Here is a 26,657-nt window from a genome sequence, read left to right as displayed (position 1 = left end):
TCATGTTAACTCCTCAGTATCGGGGGCTTGAGCTATAGTTACTTCAGTTAACTATAACTGGTGAAGTTCAGTGTTTTTTAGAGTTGAAATGTTATGTTTTTACTGACATTTTCACCAATACTAGAGATAAGTCTTACAAGTAGGCAAAAATACCAATTACCTATATTCACCAGACAATATATTGATTTTTTTAAAGGACTCTCGCCCACACTGTGTGTGGCATGCTACATCCGGCACAGCTATTGTTGCTGGATAGGCTCAACCCCACTTTTGGAGGGAGCACTTTGATGGTAGTTCTAAAGGCTGCGTTAGGGGTCTGGGAATAATGCAAAGTTAAAATGGTCTGCAGGTAAACGAAAGGCTAATTTATTAATAGGACACAGTTGGATAGATTAAAAACCACACAGAGCAGTATGTCACAAGCAGTTTGTTTATTGACTCAGACATCCTCATGTTGACATGTTTCTGCCAGTTGATATATATCTGAAATGTAACTCAGCTTTCATCAAGACCTAACAGTTTCTCTTGTGACCTCATAAATGTGTGGATTTCTACTCTTATTAATTTTCAGTATATAGGGTGTCCCACCCGTCATCCAAGTTGCCTCCTACTTGCTATTTCTCAACAAGGTGGCTCATAACATCAGTGTAATTTACCAAAAAAAAGCAATGACAACTAACTTACACAATAGTGTGGCTGGAGAATAGCATTTGGGTGCTAACTTCTGTAAACACATAATCACATCATCACTCCTTCATTCACTCCTTTCCTCACAGTCTCCTAACTGCAACAGTCTCCACACATCCCCTCCAAGAATTTCACATCATCACTCTGGTCCCGGGCCAGAACTCTGCATCAGGGTCTGCCGCTCTAACCATTGAGCCACACTTCTCCACATAAAACCAATATCATAAAAAAAACTACTTATACTAAGACTACTCTAGAGAAAGTAATTAAAAGTGCATTATGCCAGATCTCTTGGAGCAGCTTAACTCCCCATTACCTGTATGTGTGATGTATCAGGAAGCCAACCTGGTTTAGAACAGGCCGCTGTCTTTTTAGGATAGTAATGGAAGTCAGCAGGGCCGGCAGTCAAGCACGGGCTAATGTCCATGATAATCCATGGAAGAGCTCCTCTGATGAGTCAAGCTCAGAAGAAGTTTATGTGATAAAACTGGCTTTGTTCTCACGGTGTTTGAGGTCCTGTGCTTAGTCACTGTTTGCATTTCTGATTCTGAGCTGTCTCCAAATAGACAAGATAGCAGAGAAGCATGCTCAGTGTACCTTATCCTTGAACACAATGTACTGTGTCATGATAAAATGCTTACGAAGAAATGTGCGTTGCGAGCAGAATACTTTCTGAGTACGTTATCATGTACTTGTTAGTATGTTAAAAGTCACTGTCTGAAAAAGTTGTCAGGGTTAAACGTGAACTTGTAAAAATTGAAGCTTTTGTGCACGGGCCCTGCTGAAATCCACAACACCCACTCCTTGGCCAGTATAATGTCACGTTTCCCCATCTCATCCCCGTGGATCCTCAATATCCCTATAATTTTGTCTGTGAACGAGTAAAGCATCTTGCATTTCTTGATTAGTGTTCCCTCTGAGCACGAAAAGTGGTGACTTTGCTTAAATTACCAGACTACATTGTCAACTTCTTTACTTTCTCTGGCATTTTCTGTGCAGGGATTGGGTTTGTCTGTCTATGCATTAATTATAAGCCCAAATACAGGGACCTGAAACTTTCTTGAAAATCAGCAACTTGTATTGAGGCAACTGCTCTTGTCTAACTGATGTAGGAACCTAATTTCTTGACCTTCTTGCATGTATTAATGACCAAGCCGGTGATGCAACCCCCTCCCCAACTCCAAACAATTTGAACTTTCTTTTCATGGCTGGATATTTTCACTCACACTTGGAGAATGCATCGATATGCATACATCATTGTAGGACACGCATCAGCTGTTCCAGTAACCGTGAAACGTATTCATAAACATGGTAGGTGGGAAACTTTGAAGGGATTAGGAAGCCAATAATAGACCACTGCCATTGTGGAGTGCCACATTTAATCTGCTGAAATCTTTATTGTAGCTGAAATCCATATTAGATCTAAATAGGTATGTCTTTTATATGGTATTTTTTTAGTGTTATGTTGTATCATGGGTACTCAGATAAACTTTCCCAATGGCCAAAGGTTTGGTCTGTGGTGTGACCGAGGGCCGCATTGATGCCAGCAGGGTAGTGGGTAAGGGAGGGGGTAGACACCGGACGGGGACTGTAAGGTGGGTGTAGGGGAAGTGAAGCATGTGCATCTAGCGGCTGAATTGCACAATGTGAAACCAGAAAAACTGGGATCAATCCCGGCTTCCCCACTTGACCAAATTGTGTGATTCTAAGCAATGGTTTTATTTCACTTTACCTCCTTTTTCTTCGTTATCACATATAAGAGAACTTTGAAATACATGACTTCAGGATGTTCTCTGTATGAAACCTACTCTTGTGTATGATTTAATGAACTGTAATGTTGTCCATGCATAATAACAACCCAGGCCACCCAAAGAGCGTGCAAAACGAGTGACTTACCTCTTAGTTCACTATAGAGACTGTTGTCAGTGTGGGTGGAACGATGCATGACTGTTTCTTATATTCATGTTTAAAAAATATCACTTAAAAAAAATCACTTCTCAATGCACCGATACAATCCGATGTACTAAGGTGAACGGTTTTGCATGTTAATGAAATACACTTTTAGAATTTTGAAGAGACTTTTTCATATTTTCATACTTTTGACGCAAGAGTTTTTAAAAAAATTAAAGTGTTCCTAAAGTTAAGTGATGCAGAAAACCTTAGCTACTTCCTTTCTAAAATTTCAATTAACCTACAAACAAATGCTTCTCTGTTTATTTAACAACTTGTTAAAGTTAGGGCTGATTTGAATAAACAGCAGCCTGTGCTGCTGTTGACCAGGGGGCTGCATTTAAAGGTGAGAAGTGCTGTATGGGGCCTGGGCTGTACTTTAAGTACTACTGTTTATATTATGTGCATTAGTATAGTGCATAAGTCACTGGGAGGGGCAGCAGAAGCTGTATAGACTGTGCCAGGGTCTGGGCTAGGTGAAGAACGAGGTCTTCAATTTCTTCCAGACTTAAAGACCTGACGAGATAGCTCTGATGTGCAGGGGCAGGCCGCTCCAGGCTTTAGAAGCGAGGTAGGAGAAGCCAGGAGCACCAGAGCAGGTTCTGCATATGGAGGGAGGGGGTATGAGTAGAAGTCCGACTGAGTAGAGGTGTCTGGTATGTTTGTGGAAGTTTATACGCTTGTTGGGGTATGTGGACCAATGCTGTGTAAGGTTTTATATATGTTCGTGAGGAGTTCAAATGTTACTCGTTTGTTGATTGGGAGCCAGTGGAGCTCTTTGAGGTGTGGGGTGATGTGAGTGTACGGTGGGAGGTTGAGGGCCACTGAGTGTAATGTCTTTCCATGCCTTGAGCTCTTGCTAATGAGGATTATCTGGTTTATGTTATCCCATTTCTTTGTCTGTGTCTCCTATCCTCCTATCGTGGTATCTTTGTACTTGTGTCCAAGTCCCATTATTATATGGGTGTGCATCCCCTTATACAAGTCTTTGTCTCCTGTCCTTGTGTTGGTGGATGTTTCTCCCTGTTCCTGTGTTGTAGCAGCATTCTCCTGGCACCAATGTGCTTGTCTGTGGTTCCTTGTAACAGTGTATCTGCCCACATCTCCCTTTCCCAGTGTCCCTGTCTGTCTATCCCAACTAGGAGTGTTTGTCGGTCAGTCTGTGTCTCTCGGTCTGATTTCCATGAACACTTTCCAGGTGTATTTGATGTTATCTCTCCATGTGTGTCTCCCTTTCCCTCTACCAATGTTTCTTTGTCCAACTGTCATTTTAGGTCGAGCCTGGGCTGCGCATGCGCTGCTCTGAAAGGCATGCTGTATTCAGGTATAGAATTAAAGCTCCGCCCATATATTTCATTGGCTTGTGTAATTGTCCTTTGGAAATGTGTGGCTTTTCATTGGTCAATAGGCTTAGTAGTCCCTCCTTAATACCGCCTTGTCTCATTTTGTAACCTCCAATCAGGACACCCCCTGTTACATGTGTTGTTACTCTGTAGGCTTTAATTACAGCCTCCAATCACTATTTGGTTAAATGGTTTGATCCTGCCTGCTGTTGCAGGCAGGACACGCTCTCCTCAATGCTTAATTTTTTGTTTTTTCCTAGCATGGCACACCACGCTGATACAGTGATGGGCGTGCCTTTAGTTTGTTCTTTGCGGCCTGAACACGGCCGCATGGTTTATTTTCTTATTCAGTTTTTGGTTTACACACGCCCCATACGGCGCTTTCACTTTAATGGTGCCCGCACCCCTTTCTTTAGACGAGCCGGGTCTAAAGAAAGGGGCAAGGCCACCATTAACGTGAAAGTGCAGCATGGAGCGCTTTTTCAAAAATAGTCTTTGCAATGCAATAGGTCTTGCATTTGTGAGAGTTTAAGCGATTGGCATTGTCACTTACAATGCCAATAGCTCAAACTCTTGTAAATGTGAGACCTATTGCATTGTAAATGCTTGTTCTATCCTGCTTTCTGTGAGCACATGTATCACTCCTTTCTGTTTCGCATGTTGCAGTGGCCAATATCTATGTCCGGTCTCAGAGCTCATGTGTCACTTCTCTCATTATCTGTCAGCGTTTCTTACTCTTTCCGAGTCGCTTGGTCCCAGTGTCTGCAAATCGCTATACCCCTGTTCATGGTAAATGGCCCCATTTCTGACTTACTGCAGGGTCTGTTGGCTCAGTGGACTAATGCGTCTACTGCAGGGGCCTGTGCTTGACCTCATGGTCACAGGTTCAAATCCCGGCAGGTCCACTCAGCCTTTCATCCATCTGAGGTCGATAAAATGAGTACCATTGAGTTGGGTAACAACAAACATCTGTTATTCAGCGCCAAATACCCATAGTGGTGAACGTGCGCTTTACAAATACACATGTTATGTTATGTGATTGCTTCCTCAAGTGTTTTAATCCATGTCCTACGTTCATGTCTCCCTGTTCCTGTGTCTCCCTGTTCCAGTGAACTTGTCTCGCATTCCTATTGTCTGTGTCACCAGTGTTCATGTTCCCATGCCTTAATGTCAATTTATCCTGGTCAGTGTCTCTCCCCGTCATGGTGGTAATTTTTCCCCAGCCCTGTGACCATCTCTCCATTGCCGGACATGTCTCTCTGTCCCAAGGCTGCGTCTCTAATCTCAAGTCTCCCTGTATTGGAGGTCATGCATCACTTCCGAAGGCTGTCTCTCCTTACCGCAAGTCTCTGTGTCTCCCTGTCCCATTGTCCATGCTTGTGTTCCTCTGTTACATATCTCACTGGTCCAGTGTTCATGGCTCCAGTGTCCCAGAATGCCTATGGCACGGTGTCTCCTGTACAAGTGTCTGTGGCTCCCCATTCCCGTTTCATGCCAGTTTTGGAGTCACTCCATCCTGTTGTCCACTTCTCCCTCCACTGGGTGCCTTTCAAAAACTGTTTGCCTAAAACTGCCCCTCTGTTTGCTTGTCACAGTGTATCCCCTTGCTCTTTCCTCACGGTTACATTTTATGTTTGTATCTCCTTGGCAAAGTCTTAGTCTGTGTTTCACTATCCCAGTATACCTGTCTGTCTTCCTACTGTTAGTTATCCATGTCTTCTTCTTGCTGTAGCTGATCCCTTCTCTCTCCCCTAGTGTTAGGACCTTCTTTTCCCCTCTGCCTGACGCCTGGGACTGGTGTTCTAGTCTTAATGTCACAGTCTCTTTCTTTCCCTGCCCATACATTATTTTGCCTATCTCCTGCCCCGGTGTCTGTGCCTTTCTGCCTCAGTGGTGGTGTCTCTGTCTTTCAGTCAGGAGTGCTTGCGCCCTCTATGGTCTCTGCCTCCCTCTTCCGGTGTGCATGTCCCCCATTCTCGATATGTCAATGTGTCCCATGACTGTGCCGGTGAAGGCACGTCTGTAGGTGACAGTGAATACGTCTATGCATTAGTTGTTCAGGTGCCTCTGCGGGCTCCAAGGGGTGCACATACGAGTGAGTGTTGGCGTCAGTGCAGGTGTCTGATGCTAGCACCAGTGAATGCAGACCCTAGTGTTCATCAAGGCCAATAATCTTGCATTCACAAGAAGTGGCTTCGGTTTACATACAATTGAGGCTACAATTTACAGGGCCAGTAGGGTGCTAATGTCTTGGACAGCACAGCCGTCCCTGTTATTTTGGGTATTCCTACTTACTACCTGCAGAGAAGCTGGAAGGACCAGCTCGGGAATGGCTGGCGGACTTTAGTTCAGGAGCCACTAGACAATCTCATACCCTTTCCATACATGATTGACATGACTGACTCCACGCGTCCTACGTGTTTCTACCGTCCACAGCCAGAAACACTGGAGTTTATGATTGACTGTTTGCTTTGCTTATTTGTCTAGAGCTGAGATCACTTGAGGTCCTTGCATCCCACAGCACTTCGGTAGTTAGGGGCAGCCTTGACTCGATTCCTGTACCTAGTTCTGTCGATGTTGTAATTCCAGATGAAGACATGTAGAGTTTCCTTGCTAAATTTGTTTGTCTTTTCATCCACATATTCAAACATGAATCTGTTTCACCATAAAAGGTTCCTCTAAAGGTTGAGATCACGAGCACCATGTCTACTGAAGTACTTTATTGTCCGGAACACCCCCAGTACTGCGAATCTCTACACCATCATGGAGGCAACTCCCACTGACATTCAAAGTCCATATTGCCCTACCACACCAGCTCCACACGCTCCATGTATTACACGGAGGTTTCTAATTAATAAAATATTAATGAGACATAAGAGAGGTAGATGTTTTGTACAGGGACAGATGCAACTAGTGTCCATAGGTGGGAAAAGCATGCTTTCAGTCCCAGGTGGATTTTTGGTATTGGAGGTAGGTCTAGTATCCCCATAAATCTTGGCCGTACATGAGCCAGAGCAGATTTGCCCAGCTTTCTACACTGCATTGTTACTATTTGATTAGCGTTTTAGTTTCAGATTGTCGTGGTCCATCCTAGCTCCTACTTCAGTGGCAACAGACGACAAACTGATGGAACACATGCATGACTTAATCTCCACCACTTACAATCCCTCAGGTCACAATCCAGGCCATTCTTCACCCCCTATGACTTTCTATAAAGAGGCCAGCCATTTGGAAAACAGTCTAGATCCTGCTCCAGTAAGAAGGATCCAGCTCAAAGTGCCAGACCAGGTCCCACACAGATGGGAACACAGGCAACCCCAGACTGGTGTCCGTTTGGGGTCACTGGGGTTTGCTGGACATACAATCAATGACCTAAAGCCTTAATAAGCATAATAATCGTGGTGATATTCTGCGAAACGTATGGTTCACATAAATAGTATAGTGTAGTGTTTAAGTATACATTTGAAAATGTATTTGATTAGTCATGTACAATGACACTGAATTTACAGTCAGGTGGATTTGAGGGAATTGAATACTTGTCTTCAACCAGGCGTTTGTTGTGTTTGAGGCCTTCAGTTGTATCACGGTTTTTGAGGTTGGTGTTCTCCATTGAAAGTTCTTAACTACAAACAGTGTTTCCCAAACTGTGGGCGCGCTCAAAGACAGAGGTCGAATGACAGGCTGTCTTCTGCTATTTCTAGTTTTTTAACAAGGGGACAGGGTGCTTAAGCGCTCATCTCACTTTGAAGTCAGAGAAGGAAAAGTAAAGTGAATTATGTGACTAATCTTGTTGGGTTACATGAACCGTGAAAGGAAAGGCTGTAGGATGTCATTTTTTCTAACACAACAAAATGTAAATACCTGTAAGTGAACTGTACACATTCAGCAGTTAGGAAAGCAATGATGATGCACAAATAATAAATATTTATTGATACCCGATTTCCACACATTATCATTTGTGTGCATTATAGTTTGATCAGTAAAATTATATGTCTATCCAAATTTAATGACCATTTCAATGGAAAATGTGCTGTCTGTAAATGACAATGCGCTGCTACACGAAGCTTTAGTTACATTAAAAAAATGCGTGCCTCATGTCCATTAAAGCTTGGTGGGTCGTGAAAGTTTGTTGTACTAAAAAGTGGGTCATGGTACTAAAACATTTGGGAAACATGTACTACAGTATATGGTACAAAGAATTTATCTGTAGAAACATATGTTTCACTTCACATTATGTCTCAGTTGTGTGTAAACTGTATTTCCTGGATAGCACAACTCTGCCGTTGTCTGACCCTGTGGCTCTGCATGGTCTACGTGTTGTTGGGTGTTAAATGTAGGTGTTAGTTGATGGATGCAGAGTGCAAATGGCGGTGTAAGTGATAACACATGGTGTGCATGACATGTAGCATGGGGTGGAGGTGGTTGTGGTAGGTTATAGGAGACAAACATCAGAGCCGGACTGGGAACAGAAACCGGCCCTGGCAAACTGCTCAGCCGCCCCCCGCTGCGGTGAGGGGGAGTGCAGCCGAGCAGTTTGGCTGATTTTGTTACCGGGGGCCGATATTGCCGACCCCCGGTAACAAAAACGGCCCCCCAGGGTCCCAAAACCGGCCCCCACCCTAGCGGCCTACCAGGGAAATGTCCGGTGCCCGCTATGGCCAGTCCGGCCCTGACAAACATTCAATCAAAGGGGCCCCAGTGTGACAAACCGGATTCAAAGTTTTTGGTTAACTCAAAGTATTTCAGAGTTTTCCAACCATTATCAGATTTGACAGATACAGTTTCTCCTCTCACTATGAACAGCAATAAAACAGTTTATCCCAGGCTAAATGTCAACTGTAAATAAACACCAATTGTTAACGTTAAATATCATTCGAGTTCTTGCTTTTTCTGTTAGGATGTGTTTCTCTATACTCTGGGATTGTAAGGCGATAAAGCACAATTTAAGCTCTTTTCTAAAATAAAATGTGGTGAACTGTTTGTGATGCAGGCAGCGTGGGAACTGTTTAAATTAATGTAAATGCTCATTGGGTGTGCCTGATATGATTACCTGTACGACATAGTCTGAAAATAAATTACCCAGTTAGAGAGAGCAGTTTGCACTTGGATTTAAAAACACAGCAGCGAGATTGCCGCTGCCCGCGTCCCGCACAGGGGGACATCAGCAGGGCAGCCTTCTAGTGGCCGCCCGTCGGAGCCATCCCCCCCCCCCCCCCCCGCTCCGCCTCGCGTGAGGCCGCACCTCGGGGAGGGGAGGCACCCAATGGGACTGGCTGGGGGAGGCGTGCCTCCAGGGTGGGCAAGGCTAGCCCCCCTTTTAGGCGCCTCACCCCCTCTGATCTTCCTCTGCTTCCTGCGCCGCTCCTCCTGGCCGTGCGCATTGGTCTCGCCTGGCTACCTTTCCCACCGTTCGTCACGTCGGGTGTCGCCCCAGCGCTGGGTCCTCCTCGCTGCCCTGCACACCGGGTTTTTCATCGTGCCTTTTGTTTTCGGTGAGTGTAGTTCTTTGGGCAGCAGAGTTTATTGAGTTGGTCGGTTTTTGTGGATGGCGGCGGGAAATGTTTTTCGCGGGCTGTGCGGGGATGAGGGCGTATGGGGGCGGACCGTGTGGCGGGAGAGCCTGGTTCGAGTCCAGCCGCTAGGAGTGGCCGCTCAGTGTCCGATCTTGGCCAATTGTGGGGACGCGCTCCGATCGGAGGCACTGTGGCATTGTTGTTAAGGTTTAATCACTGGAATTGCTGTTTATTGGCAGAGCGCGTTGACGTATTGTGCCGTAGCCACTGTAAATGCGGAGCGAAGTGGGGTGCCCCGTTGTCGTCGGATCGAGTTCGCGCTACATAGATATGTAAGGATTGCCTACTATAACTGTTGAGTCGCTGTCTCCGGTTTCAGGCGTGGCCCTCCGGTTGCTTTGGCGGTACCCGCACAACGATGTGTGGTGGGGTTGCCGCGAAGACCGCGACGGCGCCCCGTTAGTCCTTCGGGCGGTTGGGGGGCCTGACCAACCGGGGGTGTGCCACAACACGCTCCGCCCCCGTCAAAAAGGGGCGGGAGTATGCGACAGATCACGTGATCCAAAGGATGATCTGAAAATATGTGCCGCACTGCAGGGCATCGACCCACCGTGCGTGCTGGCTCGACAGGCGGGCGGAGCAGCGAGGGGCTGCTTGCCCTGGATCGCCCGTAAGATAACCCACTTATCGTCATACTTATGTTGTATGAAATAAACCTGCAGCAGTTCTTCACCCACAATGAAAGTGTCAGTGTAATCTATGGGTGACGTCTGTGCATGCGTGTTGAGTGGAGCGGATGACGGTGTGGTCACTATACTGAAACGGTAGTTTTGCGTCACTTGTTTGGTTTAAGTAATTGTGTTTACATATTTTCCCTATCAATGGGAGAAGCAAACAGTGAAACCTTAACAATACTGTGAGGCAGGATATGTGTGCCGAGTAGAGTAAGGCAAATAACTTGAAACCACACCTTAGCAGATATAAACAGGTATCAATGTATACATGTAATAAAGAGACACGTGCAGCTGTCGGGAATTTATTTATTGGTATTTACAAAATAGACTTACAGCTGAGCCTGTCTGGCCCCATGTGTGGCTGTGAGGGCCAGCAACTGACATTGCAGCAATAAAACGAAGCATAGCTGCTGCATTAAGCAGACAATGTGTTTGCTTAACAGGCCAATCACGCTTCACTGGGCGCCGACGTCATCATAACACGACACAGAGCGCCACGTGCTTGTTCAATGCAGGGGAAACTGTGGCTTTTGCAGCTCAGCAGAATGTTGTTGCTGCACTGAGTGGCTGACTCACAGAGTATCAATGGCGTAAAACGGGCTTAGCTGTGTGGTCGTTCTACGTGATTAACGTCTCCAGTACCTGGAAGAGGTAGAAGGGATGTGTCATTCCCCTTTGACTCAGAATCAAGCACTGCCAGGCCACAATGAAAAATTCTCAGGAGGGCCAGCTAAAGTGTGTGTACTGTGCTCCTGGAATCTACCCATAAGGAAGACACCAACATGAGAATTTAGAGAATATACTTCTTTTCTGCCCCACCCCCACTCCGTCACCGCACACAACAATCTTAAGAGCAGCATTGGCACCAACTCTCTCAATTAGAACCTGTACTAAAATCTTCCTATTGCCCTCACAGTTTTACAGCTATTTCCAGAGCCTACTAATTACAACTTGTAAACATGCAACCACAACATACACCTCTTTCCAGAAAACACAACATAAATTCAAAAACATGATCGCACCAGAAACACAAATGTAAACATTCCTCAGAAACAGCCCGCCTGTGGTCTAACAACAATGGCACCACCCATGTTCACTAACTTAACCTTACACCACTCGCAACAACCACATGCTTCTGACCAACCTTAACTGATTGACAAGGCTACACATAAATTTGATCATCTGCACTTAATTACCAATCTCAAAGTTCACAAACCTCCTTACTTGGCATGCCACATTTTTTATTTCAGCTGGCTCCTGCCTAGTAGCGGCTGGTGTTGTGGAAAAGCGGCGAGGCGGGCTGACAAATTAAAAACTAGACAAAAAAGCTTACCTGTAGCGACCGCGTTGTGCTCTTCTGCTCCTCTTCTCGCAGGCACAGGCTCCCAGACTCCAATGAGTCCAATCCTGGCGCTGCTCTCGTGTCGCGAGAGCAGTGTCTGGATTAGCCTGAGTGCTCTGAAATTGCGCTCCCAGTGAGACTGTGAGCCTGTGCCTGCTCTCTCCAACCCGGCTGGGATGGAGACAGCTTCGATGCGCATGACGGTTTGGCCGGCCTGAGATGGCCGGCCAAACCATCATGTGCACTAGCAGAGCCCACCAGTCCTCTTGCAGCCTGTCATTCCCCATGGCCACGCCCCCAAAGACTCGGCAGGAAAGGAAAAAATAAAACGATAATAAAAGGTGTTTATTATCCTTTTATTTTTTCTTTCCTGATGTTTTGTGGCAGCTGGCGGCGGGTGGGGGGGTTCACCATAGAGGAGGAGTTGCCAATGCTCCTGCCCGCCTTGGTTTTTAAGACACACCAACCCACCTAACCACCCTTAGAATCTAAACGTGAAAGACAGATCTTCATTCCAGCATCAATTCCTCTCATCATAGAACAAGCATTGCCAAAGCCAACAGGTTTGCCTTTTTGTTAGGAAATGGCTTTCTTTTGGTTTTGAATCTCTCTCCTTAAGCTTTTTCCACCATTGCCAAATCTTAACCATTTGCGGAAATTAGTATATTGAAGTATGTGTAAACATGGAGTAAGTGCTTAATGTACTGTGTAGGGTGGGATATGTAAACAAAAAGTGTTTGTCAGGTACAAAAAAAGTGATGTGACATTTTTCTCGGTACCCTGTGAGACAGTCTGCTACTCAGCATTGTGCTACATGGGTTACATTTGCACTTTGAAATTCATATTGATGAATATAAGCAAGCACATATCAAACTAAATCGAAACTGGCGGCAAAAAACACAGAACTTTACCTTGTACACAAACGACCTGTCTGTGCAATTATCTTGTGGTAAGATCTTGAAAGACAGGCTAGGCTATGCACAAGTTGTACCATGTTTATATTTTTCGCCTGGCACATGCACAAAGGGTCATAGATCTTTCCCCGCTGAGGTCTGTACACAGACATAGTTATAAGAACCCATTTATAGACTGGGGCAAAATCCTAGCGAAAAAAACACACATGTAACACATGCACTTTTTCTGACTTTTTTGACCCGGCGTTGGTAACTACAAAATGCAAAATAGGGTACAAACGGTACAAGCACCATTATTGTGCACTATTACTTCCTTTTCCTGGGTTTGGTTTTGCTGTCAGTGTGTAGGAAGAAAAAGTGCAAAATAACCTTTATGTCTTGCATGTCCAGGTAGTGACAAACAGCATATTTCTATTTTCACTGCTGTGAGGCCTACTCCTCTCATAGCCTAGCAATGGGAATTCCCTTGTATGCTTTAAAGTGGCAATTACTGATCAGGAAGGAATGGCATTGCCATGTTTGGTATGGTTAGAATAATAGTGATAAATTCTACTTACTGGTGTAGTTGGATTTCAAATTACTATACGAGACACAGTACCTGGCTCAGTGCCGCCTTGACTCACCCCCGGAGACTCTGTAGACGTCATCGCCTCTTTGCCCCGCCCACAGGGAACGACGGAATTCAACACAAGGGCCCGGGTAGGAGGCCCGCTGACATTCTTGTGATGCCCGAGGATCTGCTGGGTTGTCGAGGACTCCTGAGTGGCCTCAACCACATCCAGGTACTGTGGGGGGACTAGCACCTCCTAAAGCTCCACAGCCGCCCTGCGGTCCTTTGCGGGAGGCTCCACTCACCATAACGGAAGTGGTCCGAGTGGCCCCAGGGCGCTGCAGGCAAGAAGCATGTTGAGATCATCCCTGGTCCGGGTGGCCTGCCTACGAAGGAGCCTCCATGAGGGCCTAAAAGGGAGCGTGCATACCACCCTGGTTCTCAGGGGCCATCCAGAGAGAGTTCTTGGATTGACTGGCTTCAGGGATACTTTAGTACATTTAGTAGGCGTGCAGGTGTTCCTGTGCCCTACGGTTGGGGTCTGAATGAAATCTCATCAGTACAAACTCATAAAATTACCGTAAAGGAACCGATATACGTGCTGGTGCTTCTGTACCCCATATGTTATGGGGTGGATTTGATGCAATGTGTCTACAGTCTGTATATTTGGAAATATATCATTATAACCTTGTTTTCTACAGGACAAATTATATATTCAAAAGGGAATTTACTGTGTTACTTGACAATTGCCTAATCTACAAAGTATTTATTAGTATATGTTGCTTTGGCCCTAATGTGTTTATAATTTAATAATATATTTTTTATACAACACTGTGTGGATTCTCTTTTGTGATATATTCATGATGTTACTGTGTGAGTGTGTTGCACAAACGCTTTACACATTGCCTCTGATGATAAGCCTGCCTGCTCTGCGCAAAGCTACCAGAGGGTGAGAACAGCTTATCTTGGTGTGTATCTGACTTGCCATGACTAGAGTGGTGGATTCTGCCTGGATTAAGTGCATACCCTAGCCAACCAGAAACACCTTCTTTTGGGGAAAAAAAGAAGACTGCATGGATTTGAGTTTCCTGCAGGCAATGCTTGTTTTAATATCAGGGAAATCACCAGTTAAAAAAACACAGCTCACCACACAATAAAACAGGCCTAGAGACAGTAAAAAAAAATCAGCCCACACACTGACTTTTCAGACCAGCCTGTCGGGCACTGCCAGTCCGACCCTGCATCAACCTGTTAGTTATTTGTTACTTGTGAGATTTCTCAACATATATAGTAACCCCCGCATGGCTGCAGTTCTTTCCAAGAGCAGTAAATCGCAATATGGATGAAACGCAACTGCCCACAGCGATGGTCCGCGAGAACAAGCCAAAGGCACTGACAGTGCTGCATTGGTGTCATCATTTTGCACATTCACGTGAAAATAAGACAGATGTTTCAAGACATATGTAAAGCTATTTATGATCTTCCTTATTTATCACCTCTGCTTAGTTTATTTCCAAGAATCCTTATTTCTTCTGGCGCATGAGCCACTGTTTTTGGCTATTTGTATTGTATTGTAAGTGCATTCATATAGCGCTTACTACCCCTGAAGAGGCGTCGTTTGTGTGTTTATTTGTTTTATTGATGTGTGTGCTTGCTAGCACAATAATGAGTAAATGGATATGAATCGTGTTTGGGAAATGAGGAAATACACGTTTGTGGTATTTTGGGGTATTTTAAAGCTACCAGTTTGCACAAATTTCTTACACAGGCTGCCTGATCTAATGAGTTGCTGGGGAGTTTACAGACTTTGTGTTAAGTTGTGCTAGTATTTCGGATGAGTGGACCTGGAGTTTTTCTATATCACACAAAACATCAGCCCTTAAAGTAGTTGAAAGTGAATGGTATTGGTTAACGTAAATGTGATAATTTCTGAAACTGTTTATCAGGACCTATTACATAACAGACAAACGGTTGATGCTAATTGGAATCTTGAAATTGTGCATAGAATAAAACTATCTTTACCATGTAAGACGTACCTAAAGTTGATAAGACAGCATTAGAGCAAATTCTTCAATCTCTGTGAAGATGTTTGTGTTTAATTCGGCCCCCATACGGACCGTGGCTTACAGAAGGGCTGATTGAGTTGACCTTACTTTTCATGCATAACCATATGACACAGCGCTAGGCGGTATATACAAGTAATCAAATATGGCCGACATCCCCAAGACGGAACCGCATCATACAACATCTCAATCCTTGAAGCTCTTGATCTCCACCAACCAGTCACTGGATCAAACCATTTGGCTTGCCTCTTGATGTCATCATAGCCCCTAAAGGAGTGACCTCAGTCCCACTACCAAGGAGTGATCATCAACGTTCAGTCCAATCTTTCCATCGCACTGCGCTCCCCACCAGCCTCCTGCAGAAATAAACTAAACAGCCCATGCAAAATCTAAATGCGGATGCATTTCACTTATAGTTGTCTGCTAGACAACCAATGGGCCCTCTGATGGCAGTAAATCAATTCCACCAATGGCAATCGGAAATAATCAACAAAGTGGTTCCTGGCAAAGCTCCCAGAATGCATCAACCCTTTCAACCTCACATGCTGCAACTACGCTGACGATACCCAAATTCTCCTCAAACTGGATAAACCAAAGTTGGATGACTGCCTCAAAGCCACTGACCAATGGATGATGCCGAGTCAAACTCAACGCCTTAAAAAACGAAAATCCTAAGATGCAGTGAAGGGAAAACTAGAGCCCAATAACAAAAACGGAAGAAATAGAAATGCCATCAACAACCTCCTCTGACACTACATAACTTAAAAACGTAAGAATTATTTTGCAGTCAGTCCTCTCTAAGATGCCACGTCAACCAACTGATCAAATACATATTCCACACCTTGAGGACTCTGTGCATTCTATATAAATGAGAAGGCAATACAATACACTAACTGATCTTGAATTGCAGGCTATGTTTTGGGAACTGGTGGATGGCTTTCAACTAATTATATGGCCATGCTGGAAGATAATGTCCTAATGTTATTAATGCTCAAGAGTTCACACTAAATCTTAACCTCCTGTGCTGCTCGGAAGGTAAATTCCTTGGATGTCACATATTAATGCAAAGCACCATGTTCATGTTTTACCATGCTCGTTAATAGAGCCCCCGCCCCCCCAAGTCCTACACCAGCCAGAACCAGTGTAAGGCAAAGAAACCAACTGCCTAGAGTGTATTTCTTGAGATTCTTCAAATCTAATCTAGCAATGTCTTGGCTCCTGGTTAGGCACTGGCCCTGGGGAGTTCATTTTCTCAGCTCAGGGTTGAGGGTTGCTTTTTTATGGGCACATAGATGATGCAGCTGGTCTTGAAGATGTTGCAGGCATGGAGGGGGTGGCTAATGTAGTTCCTTCAGTATTGGATTGATGTGGATGCACTTCTTCAAGTCTTTCATGAGACAAGCATGAAGAGGGGTTTGCAAATTGTTGCTGCTGGGGGTGGCAACAATCCTCACACAACCCCATCTTTTGAACAGGTAGGCCCAGACGTTTTAGTAGAATTGCTGAAATGTCCTTACCACAATATACCCTTGATTTTAGACAAGGCCTAAGTGGGCATTCAAGCGCTTAGCAGTGGTTACAAACAAAACAAGGGAACTATTGCACTTAAGGAGGCCTGGTTACGTAACTTGGGAGGTGGAAGTCGATTTAGAGTGTAAGAGGATGCAGGAAAGTACTTTCTATGCTGTTTGGCCAAGGAGGCGGTAAAATGAATGCAGAGCACAGGCAACAGAAGATAACTATTTTGGGAGACCTTTTCCACATGTTAATGTCCTGGCCTCTACCGTGCTTGCCTCCCATGTGGTAACATTCACTCCTGCAGTGCAAACCCATGCAGTAGGACAAAACCCATACTGTCATTAAACCGAGGGCTCCACAGACACACAGCAAGCCAGAACTTTGCTGTTATTAAAAGACTGGGGCATTGGGCAGACTCAGGAGGCATGCCATAGTTATGGCCGAAGAAGCAATGCCAAAGTCACCCATAATTTAAGAGCGCCATAAAAATACAAACCGCTTTCAGTTGCATTTTTGTCAGATGACTGACACCGACCCAATCAGCGCACTCCTATCCATGAGCAGAATATCTCCACAATGCGTGGGCATTCCTGAAAAATACAGGCACCAATGAGGCATCGCTTTGAAATAGTTGTGCAACTTCGGATGTACTGCCGGAATTAAACAAAAAATTGTGATTGACCTCTAGTTTTAATTGATACATTTCGCATTCCACCTATAGGCAAAACTCTGATTTTCAATAACGTTTATTTAACATGACAGCGTAAACAGCAATTACAATACAAGCCGGCCAAAGATAACATAGAATGCCAGGAAAGTTAAATGTATGTTGCAAATTATGATGAAAGAACCTAGCTACACGTAACCCCCTAGGTATGCCTGTTCATAGGACGCAACATGCGGCGCTGCATATTTTTGAAGCGTCCAACAAGACCTAGCCAATGCAGCGCTTTGTTTACCAGAGCTGCTTTAGCAACCTAACGTCAGACCTGCACACCTGGTACCTGGCGGGCCAGTGGAGTTGTCGCAGGTAGCGGTGGAATGCGGGGCTTGTCGCTGGGTCAAGAGGCCCAGCTCGGCCTCCTCACCTGCCCTTTTATTCTAAAGCCCGTTCTTTCTTCAGCAGGGATAATGAAAGCCCAGAGTGACTCAGTCAAACACAGATATGACGCCTTCCCATTAAAGGGGGCGCTTGGCCTTTCGGTTACTACAAGAACCAAGAAGTGGCGTCCTGTTGCTATTTAATTAAAGTTGACGCCTCACTTCAGGTTCTCAAAACCTGTCACAGGGCGGAGGAATGTGCTCGCAGGCTGTCACTGGGGGATGGGAATATGGCGCTCTCTGCCTTTGCCGCCTTTTCCTGCCGAGCCTGCTCTCGGTAGGCACTCTCTGCTGCGTGTCCGCCTTCAGGTGTGGGTGGAGTGCGGGATTTCTGTTGGGAATGCTCAACACCGACTTTGTTGTCGGTTTAAACATCCTCCCAGTAATCCTTCCAGTTAGAAACACAAGAGCAGCCTTCCCGCCTGGATGAGCTCATGTTTCTGGCGGCTTGCATCTGCTGCGCGAGGTGGGTTTGGTATATTTCCAACACATTTTCAAAATGGAGCGCCAAACCGACGGAAAACTCGTGGAAGGGGCCAGTGAGAAAACGACCACTTCGTGTTTCTGACGGTGTTTTTATATTAACGTGACTGCTTTTCAAAGGAGTCTTCTGCTACACACAGTATGTACGTATTCTCAAATAAATAAAACAGGGTGTGTACTTCCACTTCACGGTATAGTCGTTGTTGTCCGAACCTGTTGCCGCTTCTCATGAACCCCAAAAGTGTGTACTAGTAGTTGTGGGAGAATATGGCTTTAATGGCCAGCGCTGTGCACTCTGGAACCGGGGGACCAGGTTCGAGTCTCGGCGTCATCTCAACACCCTGTGATTCTGGGCAAAACACTAATTTTTTCCATGCCTAATATAATGAAAATAGTTGAACTGGTACTCGAGAAAGCGCCTAAATACTATCGGGTCGAATTCGCGCTATATAAAACTGCAAACACAGTAAACGTGGTGTCGTCTACATTGTGCATCATCTTATACAGGTTAAACACACATGACCGGGCACGCCTGGGAGCACTGCACAGCGCCTCTTTCCTTCGTGTTTACATTGCTACTGTGTCCACTCTGTCGAGTAGTTTCTAATGAGATGACAAAGGTACCTGTCAAAGTCCAGAAAAAGCAAACTTATTCAATAGTTAGGTTTGGAAGTGAGACTGCGAGATGCACCCCCAGAAAGTCGCAGAACCACCCCTCGCCCCCTCCGGCAAGCATGATACCTGGGTACAGTACACCTGGTGGGCATCTGTACCAGGTTCTGACAGGAGCCCGTTGATTCTCTGCCCCTACCCCCTCCTTCTCCCTGCACTTCACTTTCAGCAGACTCAACTTTTTTGCTGTCACACCCACACAACAGACGCACCTCGTTAACCCCTGCCTCGCCGCAGGCACCAGCCCCATGAAGGAAGGTCTGGGTCCGGTGCGGGGGGAGTAGAGCCGGGCATTCTCCAGCGCCCTGTCGGTGCGGCTGCACTGTGCCTGGCGCGGCCGGTTTGGCGCCACCGGCGGAGGGTTTTTATAGACGTAAGGGTGAGCTTCAGGAGGAGCCTGTGAGGTGCGGGCAGCCTGGGATGAGTCGTTTGTTGCCCTGAGCACACACGCACCTCACCAGCAGCAGCGATCGTCACCAGAGCTCCTGCGTGCTCCGGGGGCTCCCGGCGACTGCACGTGCGTCATCATGGTAAGACCCCATTAACTTTCAACTTTTTACTGAGTTTTTGTACGGCAGAAACGCCAAGATGCCAGTTTATTTAAGTACTGAACGCTGCCGTTGCACAAAGGAGCCATTTAGGGTGAGTTTGGGCGCGTGAGTCGTAGCGAGCACCCATTAGAAAAGCGCGCGGCTCATTTATTTAGATTGGCAGGTTGGAATCTGGGACTATTGGGCGGGTGGCACAGGGATATGCTAAGAGGCTTTCTGCCGTGGCTCCTGGCGCTTGCCGTATTTGTGTTTGGAGGTGTGACGGGAGTGGAAACATGTCTCGGATACATTTATTGATAGAAAAAAATCACCGCTCTTCCACACGTTCGTCAGTTTTCCTGATCGACTATCGCCAGCAGGAATCGCCTTGACAGTGTAGGGTTTTAGGGAGCCGGGAGGGTTTTTTGCACAAGGTGTAACTAGGAACGTGTTTCCCCATGTCTCTGGTTTGCTTCATGGGAACTCTTCTCCTCTGCCTTGCTTGTGGCGGTGTTGAAACAACAGGGAGGAACCGCGTTCAAGAGCTGTCTGTAATTCTCAAAGCGCTTGAGCCAGCGTTTGTTTGTGGGAATGGTTCCAAATGTCAGCCAGAAGTTCTGATTTATTTCTCCACTGGACAAGTTCAGTCAAAGTTTTTCCCTTGGACGGGGAAGGGGGGGTGGGTATAGGGTTGGCATTTCATTCTTCTAAAACGTAAGTAGATTCTCTTTTTTATGGTTTTTTTTGCACCGCCCATGGTAACTGAAGGAAACATTTATCAACTTTTTTGTCTAGTAGCCACCACGGCAAATAGAGCAGAACGTATCATAAATAAAGCAGGGGTCGGGTGGCTTACCTGTTCAGGTTACCAAGCAGTTCACCTCCAGAATTCATAGTGCCGATCTAGGCAGCCCTCCCCACGCATGGTGAACAGCGCATGCACCGCAGTAAATAACCACACAAAACCAGGTTTGTTGGAAAACAGTTTGCTGCGGGTTAATTTCATACAAGAAGTATGCCAACGTGGTGGGTTAACTTACGGGAGCGATACCAGGGTAGGCCGCAGTGACTGACCTAAGCTGCTGATGAGCCAAACTGCACCTTGGCCAACCCAATAGGTGCTACTGTCTACCTGGGGGATTTTGCCCCGTTAATTGCCGTGGACCCCCAGTCCACAACCTTACCCACTCCTTTTTAGGGGCCGAGTGTTGTAAGGCAAGCCCCCTGTTGCTCAGGCTTACAACAGACCGTAGGACTAGCGGTGCGCTGACGTTTTCATCCAGGCTCCTGCCGTAAAGACTCCTGGGGTTTGGCATAGGGTACCCCTGTTCAGGGCCGGACTGTGAACCAAAACCGGCCCTGGCAAAGTGCTCGGCTGGCCCCCCCGGGGGTTGGGGGAGCCGCCGAGCTCTTTGCCAGGGCCGGTTTTCGGGCGATTTTGTTACAGGGCCGATTTTGCAGCTGTGCTGCAAAAACGTCCCTGTAATAAAAACGGCCCCCAGGGCCCCAAAACCGACCCCACCCGTGCGGCGCACCGGGGGATTGCCCGGTGCCCGCTACGGCCAGACCGGCCCTGCCCCTGTTGTGCTCCTGAAGAGGGTTCCCTTATGTACCAATCAGCCCTGTAACTCTGCCAACGCCCTGGATGTGGCAGCTGTCATAGCCGGGGCCCCCCACAATGGCAGGCTCCATAGCCTCCTGCGACCTGCAGTTACCAGTCCTTCTAGCCGGACTAATTCCTTATCTACCTCTGGCAGGTGTGCCCCGTCCCTATCGGGGTACCATGTGGTGCTTGCACTAATGAGGCCACACCTAATTTCCCATGCCCCTCTTATTTCATTTTGAGTTGAACCAAGTCCTCCTGCTTGCAGGGCCTGCACATGGCTTATTTACCCTGCTGTAGAAATGTTCAATGGTCTACCCGGAAGTTGGGAACTACTGTTCTCTTATTTAACCACAGTTCCATGTGATGTCCCTATGGTGCCCGCTGTGCCAATTTGTGCCTCCTGATTAGGGGTTGACTGTGCCCTGTATTTACCTCTCACTGCTCGGCCCCGAATTCAGGATTTGCTGGTAAGCATTTTGGTGTTCGTCTACAAGGCCAAGAGTATATTTGTTAATAGGTTATTGTTTGTGGCCAATACAATACATGTATCTTTATCCACTTGCCTCCGTTGTATTGTAGTACAGTGCCAGCAGAAATCGGACCCCCGGGGAAAATAATTATTTGTCATGACTCGGGGTGAGTAGGATGTTATGCCGGATCATACCATTGCATCACTCGTGCTGGGGCAAAAGGCCTAGCCCTCCTCAAACTCGGCCAGTTGTTGGTATGTGCCCCGTTGTAGGGGCTTTATCCTGCCCTTTCATGGGTACCCAGTGTGCCTCTACTGCGTAACCGTGGCAAGGGTGGACCTGAAACAAGGGGTGACCGGAGGTTCCCATAAATGCACCTCAAGTGCTCTGCTTCATTTCATGTTCTCATTCGGTAGGGCAAACAATTGGCCTGGATGCAGTCTTTGGGTTTGTAACATCATTCTTGCCCGTGTGTGTACACAAGTGATTACACTACCCTCTGACAAGCCTGTCTGCTCAGCCACACTACCACAAAACAGGATGAGGCGTATTCTACTTAAGCCTCTGCTATTCGTCTGGGGACTCGCTGTACTCTGTGCCCACTATATCTCCTTTTGGTATTGCATGTACAGAGCCGGCTTTCTACATTGCCTGGAAACCAACCCCGATCTACCTACGGTCTTTTGATGCGGTGCTGATGCACCAACCCTAGCATAGCTGGCCCAGCACCAACATTCTGATGCAGATATTGCTGGGATGCAGGCAAGTGGGAATGCTTTGCACTGTAGAAAACATTGGGGAAATGGATGCTCAAATCCTGCATGCCCTCTCCTAAATTATGGAAATGTGAATTGCTTTAATACTTTGTCCTCTCAAGCTGTGTCCCCATAACCTTGAGGACCGGGCCCCTCTGTGCAGGGCAACCGTCCATACACCACCTAGCTGTGCTAGTCATGGGGCCGGCAGACTCTAACTTAAGTGACGCATCCTGATGCACGCACTGTTGTTTGACCGGTTTTGCTGAGAGCACATTTCCATTGACTGTCCACTAAGTTTGCACCTCTCGCCGTCTTACTGGTGCTAATCTCTTATTGCGCTATAATCCAGTTCATAATTGTTTTTTGTGCATCATCCAGTAAATTCCCTTGCTTTGTTCAATCGTATTAAAAGTGCCCGTGCCCAGTAAAATGCAGGGTTAAAGGCATCTTTACTTTGCTCTGACCAACGTGGCCCATCCTTTAATTGATTCTACTACTTGGAGGGGTACAGTGCCTCCCACAGCCAGTAGAGGGCGGGGGCAGGTATAAATACCTCGCCCGACCCTCCGTGTGCCGGAAGTGACGCAGCCTTGGCGCCAGACTGAGGGAGACTTCCGGGGTCCCCACGAATAGTGCGCGGTGATGTGCCGAATACGGCACTAAGGTGGCCGCCCTTTTAGGTGGGCACACAAGCGTGCAGCCTCACTTTTTTACTTTATAAAAGGCACTGTCTGGTCGAGTCTGCTGGACCAGGCAGAATGAGAGCTTACAGGACAGGGATTTCCTTCACAAGACCATCATCAAGGTCAGCTCTGGTTGACGCGTCCATCGGCAGCTCAAGTCAGAAGCCCAAAGCTAACTGGGAAAAGAGTCTGAAATATACAGTTACCTTTTGTAAGTGGGTTTTGACCCTTGAGGTGTAAAGAGGAAACACACCTTTTGTGGATGATGTCATTCTCCTCAGAGCTGTCAACTGGCCCTCTCACGAGAATATCCTTCAGCCCGTCCTGCTATTCAACCAACAGCTCTAAGGATGATGGGATATGTAGTTTTACTTGGCTTGGCATAGGTATGAGCATACAGGCCCAGAATGCTTAGTGCTGTTGGCTAAATGGCACCCTCTCGACATGGAGCCAGTTGACAGCTGTCTCTCCTCAATGGTAGAAAAACAGCACTCTTTACTAGCCTTGCATGTACAATAGCAGTTACCTGACTTAGTACAAGCAGTTCAGTTTACAGCGCGCTCTAGCTTTTAAGTAGCTCTGTATCATGCCTGACACCTTCAGCCAGTCAGGACTTTTTGTGCCAGCAGCATTTTGTATTCTGGAAAATGTAGTTTCACTTTTTACAATATATGTGTAGCCTTAAAGCCCCGCACCAAAGCACATTTGCGTCAGAAGTAATGACTAGGAAAAGCTGCCTATTTTGCCATGTTGGCAGGAATACTTTTCACAGATGAACTTTGCATAAAAGCATATTTCAGTTAAGAAAATAAAATAATATTGCCCTCTCCCAGTCCCAGCCATGAGGAATTTTATACATTGGCTGCACTAAAGTTTTTGAATGAATCCTTATACATCTCTTTGGGAACCACTGGGTCATAATGTTAATAACAAGTGGGCACTTGGAAGCTATGCACACGTATAACTTTACAAAGACATCGGATGTTCACAATTAAAAACATATTTATTTTGTCTTTTTCTACTGTGTTTCGTTATCGTTTGAGGAAAGATTACATATTTTTTTCTCCCATACTCATAATATCTTTAGTGCCAAACCTGGCCATACACTCTATTTGCCATGGTTAAACCATTCCACTTGGTTTATTAAAAATAACCCTGCATTTCTTTTGAAATCTGTTTATTTACTTTAGGTGTTTCGTATGGTGCCACCCTGGTTTTTACCACTTCAAAGTGCTTTGAAACCATGCAAATACAAAGGCAAAATTCCGAAAATGCGGTTAGCAGCAAACAACACAGCTTAAGACATTTCCCTTCTGGCAAGCTTTTGAATATTTCTCCCTACCTCATAAAAGTTAGGCCTCACTCTCTGCATCATAATGTAGTGCTTACAGGCTGTTTACATTTGTAACAAATTGTTACTCTCGGATGCCGCCTCATAGCAGCATGTGATACCCTTCGTGGCAGGCAAATTAAAAAAAAATTCTAAAGGGGTGTGAGAGCTGCTACTAAAGGGTGGGGTGCAGCGGAATGGAAAATAGAGCTGCCCCAAGTTAGGGTTTGATGGGGCAGCTTAGTTGTCATTTCATGTTAGTGATATTCCGTAAATGCATCTTTCTGGCTGTTTTAGTACTAGCCGACAGACAGGCAAGAGATGTTACTTCATGAACCGTATAGTGCTTTGCTTAGTCTGTTTAGTTTGTTTTGGTTTAGTACTTGAGAAAGTCCGAAGCTTCACTGGGTTCAAATAAGACCGCAAAAAAGTTTTCAGCCATGTTACAGAGGTAGGAGCAATCACTATTCTGGGGAAATCAGGTATGTGTGAAGGTGTACATTAGGTGTAAAAATTTAGTGGCATCACTATATCATATTTTTTCAAAACCAACCAAGCCTTTCATAACCCATATATTTTTTTAGGTTAAGTTCAGAGCAATACTTGATTTTCCATCGAGAGAGGGTAGTGCCATCAATTCTGAGATCATTTTGGTCCAAGTGTATGTATTTCATATTAGCAGGTAATTCTTTCCACCAGGTTGGCTTGTGCGGAAAGAAGGCTTTCAGAAGGGGATTCTTCTTCGGTTAATGCAGCACCTCCACCACCATACGCTGCATCTGTCCCTCCAGTATTACCTTCTAATTCTTCTGCCCCATCAGCATCTCCTAAAACACAAAGTCATTCTATCATTGTTTTCTTTTTGTGTGTTTTTAGACAAAACTACCATTTCTGTTACACTACTATGTCATCATGTAGGACATTTATGGTTCAAGATGATCATATGGTAGTAGTCATCATAAAACATTGCGAAAAACAAATCAATTGGATTGTGAAAAACCCCATAGATGTTGTGTATGTCCAACTGTTAATATATCTAACCAAGTAATTTGATATATTTGGAAGCATAGAAGGCAACAATACTTAGAGCATATTTTTACAAATGTCATCACCTATGCCAGGCCACATAATGACATATCGCATGAATTATCTAACTACAACTCATAAGTACAGATTACCAGAACATCTATACATATCCATATAGAAATGTACCTGCTTTATGAAAAAAGACATAGCTGGAGGTGGTGAGGTATATTTTTCAATTTCTCTGTTATGTCTTTGAAGAAGAACTAGAGCTCTCTTGCTTTCCAACTGTGAGCAGTCGCTATGGTTGGTCGTGGTATTTAGTAGTATTAGGCTGTGTTTATAGTACACTGTGTTATTAACTAATCACCTAATGTTTTACTTCGCGATTGTATTTCTTATGTAGTTTATTAGTTTTTGTGGGAATGTAATCAGAAATGTGTGTTTCAAATGCCTTTCTAATACTTGTTAAACATCATTGCTGCAGACTAGCTTATTTTCTTACCTTATTGTTGTCTTTTGGAAGAATTAAGCTACATTAATAGCCTAAATTGTATCAAGCCAATAATTGTCCTCCTCTCAACATTAAGTTGTTGGTATGATGTAACTTCCTAATGGGCAATCATCTAGTTCTTGATATATTTGGTGTTTCTTATTCTTGTATGTCAATTTATGTGCAAGAAGGAGAGGGGTGGGTTGGTTGGACAAAGTTTAATTTTTGAGTCAGACACCATGCAGAGAAATTAGGTGTTGGAAATGATTTATGTTTGAGATGATTTGAACTAATATGGATTGGTGAAAGTGGTTTGAAATGAAATCAGTTACTCCCTCTACTTTCGTTTGTTAGTAATTGTGACCATCTCCAGTTTATGGTTATCCACTGTAGTGGCAATGATATAGGACACTTAACTGGAGCTAGATTGGAAATTGAGCTGAAGAAGACATTTTTCATCTTAATGTCAATGTTTCCGAGCAAACATTTTCTGTTCTCAAACATTTGTCAGAGACAAAAGTGGAAGAAAACAACTGTTAATACTGCTAAGTTTGAAAAGATTCAAAGACGTGAATAAGGCAGTGTCAGCATTCCTTCGCAATCATAAAATGTCTTCCATTTTTCATTTAACTATAAAATATGGCAATGCAGCACTGTATTGTCCTGATGGTGTACATTTTTCAACCTATGGAACCCAAATTTTAATTACAAACCTAAAAACTTGGCTTGAATACATATATAAATATGTTTTGTAAAAAATTAAAAAAAGGCTCTGTTAAGAGCCATCCTATAGTATCTTTATTTTGATCTTATCATGGATACTTTTTTTTCTGTTTCGAAAACTACAACAGTAATTTCTAGATACTTTCAAGAAAGTACAGCAGTACTTCGTAA

General features: G+C 45.3%; 1 protein-coding gene across 4 annotated transcripts in view; it reads left to right on the top strand.

The window, feature by feature from the left end:
* The window catches only part of CRYBG1 (crystallin beta-gamma domain containing 1), a 901,344-nt gene that overhangs the window by 442,958 nt on the left and 431,729 nt on the right, over positions 1-26,657 (top strand). The window contains exon 1 of one of the 4 annotated variants that reach the window (XM_085611234.1): positions 19,101-19,400. The exons of the other annotated variants lie outside the window; for them this stretch is intronic. Within the exon in view, the coding sequence (XP_085467360.1) occupies positions 19,398-19,400 (3 nt within the window). The 5' untranslated portion in view covers positions 19,101-19,397. Of the gene's footprint in view, positions 1-19,100; positions 19,401-26,657 lie in introns of those variants that run through there. 4 annotated transcript variants of the gene reach the window in all.

Source organism: Triturus cristatus, chromosome 6 (genome assembly GCF_964204655.1).
Source record: "Triturus cristatus chromosome 6, aTriCri1.1, whole genome shotgun sequence".
Classification (NCBI taxonomy): domain Eukaryota; kingdom Metazoa; phylum Chordata; class Amphibia; order Caudata; family Salamandridae; genus Triturus; species Triturus cristatus.
This window is presented reverse-complemented; position numbering and strand designations above follow the sequence as displayed.